Here is a 3,324-nt window from a genome sequence, read left to right as displayed (position 1 = left end):
GTTTCTTTTAATTCAATACTCCTTCTATACATACCTATACTTATGTCATTGTCTCACAATATTTTACAAAAAAATTATGCCTACTCTTTCATATAGGATTATCTGTTCAAATTAATACTCGTTATAATTTATATAAATGGATGGAAATTTGAATATAAATGAAAAGGATAATAATGCTAGAAATTAAGGAAGATAAAAGGAACAATATGTCACGAAAAAGGAGCGGGTTTTCCGGTAGGAAAGGACAGGGCGCAGAAAGGTATTTTGAGGTGACACGTGGAATTATAGGGAACGTAGGATGCGGATGGGAGGTAATACGAGCCGTGGAGATTAGGTGAATGACATCCATTCCATTAGAATTAGAATTTGAAATTTTGTTTTTGATAAAAAAGAATGAGAGGACTGCTAACTTACTTACTGTGGAGTGGGTTTTTTTTGTGATAGTGCTCAGTTGCTAACTTAACCACACCACAGGCCACAGACACAAAAGGAGAAGTGGTCAGAACAAAAAAAAAAGGTCTCATAAACTCTGGCCAAGAATCAGAGAGAGAGAAAAAACAAATAAAGGAGAATGGGATTGGAAACTTAAATTAGAGGTGCAGCACACAGAACAGCACAGCAGAGAAGGCATGGCGGCGTTTGCAGTGCTGTAAATCGCGCTTTTGTGATTGTGGCATCGCTCTAATTTATTAATGCACCTTGGCACTCGCCGAGGGAGAATGAGTTGAGGGCGCGATTAACGCTGCCCCCGACACTGTTCCTCCTCTGTCCTCCACCAACAACCCTTCAAATCAATTCTCTCTTTAACCACCCACCCCACAACACCTATTGCTACTACTTCTATGACTTAACCCATACCCAGAAAAATCAAGAGAGAGAAACACACCACAAGCATACAAAAACCTAAAATTTTCAACTGAACAAAAAAAAAATCAAAAAAAAAAACAAAAGATCCTAGTGGTTGTGTAGTTAGTTCTCTCTCTCACCTCTCTCCCAAGTTGAGAACACAATTAATTGAAGCAGAACTCATTGTCGCGGATTGGAGTATTTTAGTAATTAATTATTATTAATTATTTATATTTATAGTTGTGTGTAGAGCGGGTTGTTTGGTTGGAGATCGAGGTACTGTTCTTGATATGGATTTTCGAAGGACAGAAGCAGTAGAGGAGGCAGAAGAATGGCGGGTTTATTCTCACTAGGAGGTAGAGGGAACAACAACAACGAAGAGGAGATTCCTCCCCCTCCTGATACCCTATACTGGTATAACAACAAGAATGACGATGTTTCTTCTTATCACCGAGGAGGTGGGTTCGAGCTATGGAACCAACAGCAACAACAACACTTTATGGGTCAGGGTCCTCCACAACCACGACCTCTCTTTCACCAAGATCTATACTCCGCCTTGGGTGTCGGACCCAGCAGACCCATATCGGACGATCAGTCATCGTCGAGATCCAGCTTCATGGTGGGAGGAAGCGGGAGTGGAAGCGGTGGGATTAGCTGTCAGGACTGTGGGAACCAAGCTAAGAAGGATTGCCCTCACATGCGGTGCAGGACATGCTGCAAGAGCCGGGGTTTCGATTGTCAAACCCATGTCAAGAGCACATGGGTCCCCGCTTCACGCCGCCGTGAGCGACAGCAACAACTCTCTTCGTTGCAACAACAAAACATGGAAACTTCTGGAGAGCTTCCCAGGAGGCAGAGAGAAAGAGATCATAATAACCCCACCTCCTCTTCTCCGCTTGCTTGCACTCGCTTGCCTTCCAATCCCTCCTCTTCAGCAGGTATATACACTAACTACTTATTGAATAAATACATGTTCGTCATCATCTTTTACTTTGGTCTCGTCTTGTCACACTGCTACATGCGCTACCACAAGCACCTCACAGTTTGGGTGATTGACTCCTGAGAGAGTAAAGAAAAGGAAAGCAAAGAAAGGAAACGTGTATGTGTTACGAAAGAAAAGAATAATGGAGACACCCGTCCAGGAAAATTCTCTGAAAAGATATATGGAGCGACTGAGAAAGTTTTGGAAGCATACATCCAAACAAGGACGGTATCGGTTGCGTGTGTGAAGCAAAATTTCTCTTTTTCTCGCCTTTTTCTTTACCGAAACACTGTTATTTTAGTAGCCCTGACCTGACGATTAGATTGACAGTGAAGAAGAACCTGTTCTCACTCTCTCTCTTACTCTCTTTCTCTGACTGTACTCCTTCTTTCTTTGCTAACACTCACTGGCGCATACCAACACAACACTACACATTCATTTTCAGCATCGCTCTTTCTATCATATGTATTTGTCTCAGTATCTTTACTTAGATTCTATTTCCTTTCTTAACTCTCACAACAAACATAATCCATCTACTTCTAACTACGTCTTGTTTTCTTTTGTTTTCACTTTCTCTCTCTCTACACATTTTACCCTATCAAAAAGGGTTAGAGGAGGTCAATTTCCCGGCGGTGGTGAGATCTTCTGCGGAGTTCAGGTGCGTACGTGTGAGCTCGATGGATGAGGCGGAGGAGGAGTATGCATACTCAACGGCTGTCAACATAGGAGGACATGTGTTCAAAGGGATTTTATACGACTATGGTCCAGAAGGTAACAGTAACTACATGGGTGCTGCTGGGGAAAGCTCCTCCACTGGTGTTGGAGGTTTGAACCTCACTACTGGTGCCGTTGTCTCAGAGCCACTCCTTGATCCTTCTTCTTCCTTGTATCCAGCTCCTCTTAACACCTTCATGCCTGGTAGTGGTACGCAATTCTTCCCTCACCCACGATCTTGAACAAACAAAAGCCAAAACAAAGCAAACAAACAGAATTTTTATGTTGTTTTTATGTTTTAATTTACTGCATCTTCACTGCGCAATTTCGGCGTTTTTTTTTAACTATTTATCATCATCTTGTAGTCTGAAATTGATGCTCATTCGAGTAGGCGACAATGAAAAAAAAAAAGAAGAAAGAGAAAAAAAAGGAAAATGTAGACCTGTCGCGTTTTCTTTGTTATGCAAATTCAAATTATCAATGCTTAATTAGTCTGAAAATGTATCATTCTTGGTAATTAAGGATATACAATTAGTAAGCTAATGATATTTGATTTGGGTTCTAATATTAGGTTCTTCCGCGTCTTCTTCGTGTTTTTTTTCATGATGGTTGTAGGGGTTGATTCTTGCCTTCGTTTGTTGAATTATATCACGCTGTCTGGTTTGTCTTCAACTACGAAGCTGTCTTTTCCCTGTTTATCCGTATGCTTGCCAGTTTGAAACTGAAATGGAAACACAATTTTGATCTTCATTTGGACTAATTCTCAATGGTTATTTCTTTTA

At 41.1% G+C, this 3,324-nt stretch overlaps 1 protein-coding gene across 1 annotated transcript; it reads left to right on the top strand.

Annotated features, from left to right (window-relative positions):
- The first annotated feature begins 434 nt into the window (after window positions 1–434).
- LOC114169504 (protein SHI RELATED SEQUENCE 1) lies at window positions 435–3,112 on the top strand. The gene is made up of 2 exons (XM_028054681.1): window positions 435–1,784; window positions 2,435–3,112. Exons 1-2 carry the CDS (start codon window positions 1,178–1,180, stop codon window positions 2,782–2,784), a joined length of 957 nt encoding a protein of 318 aa, XP_027910482.1. The 5' UTR covers window positions 435–1,177; the 3' UTR covers window positions 2,785–3,112.
- The last annotated feature ends 212 nt before the right edge of the window (window positions 3,113–3,324 follow it).

The sequence above is a fragment of the Vigna unguiculata genome, chromosome 2, assembly GCF_004118075.2.
Source record: "Vigna unguiculata cultivar IT97K-499-35 chromosome 2, ASM411807v1, whole genome shotgun sequence".
Classification (NCBI taxonomy): domain Eukaryota; kingdom Viridiplantae; phylum Streptophyta; class Magnoliopsida; order Fabales; family Fabaceae; genus Vigna; species Vigna unguiculata.
Note: the sequence above shows the minus strand (reverse complement) of the source record. Positions and strands in the feature narration are given on the sequence as shown.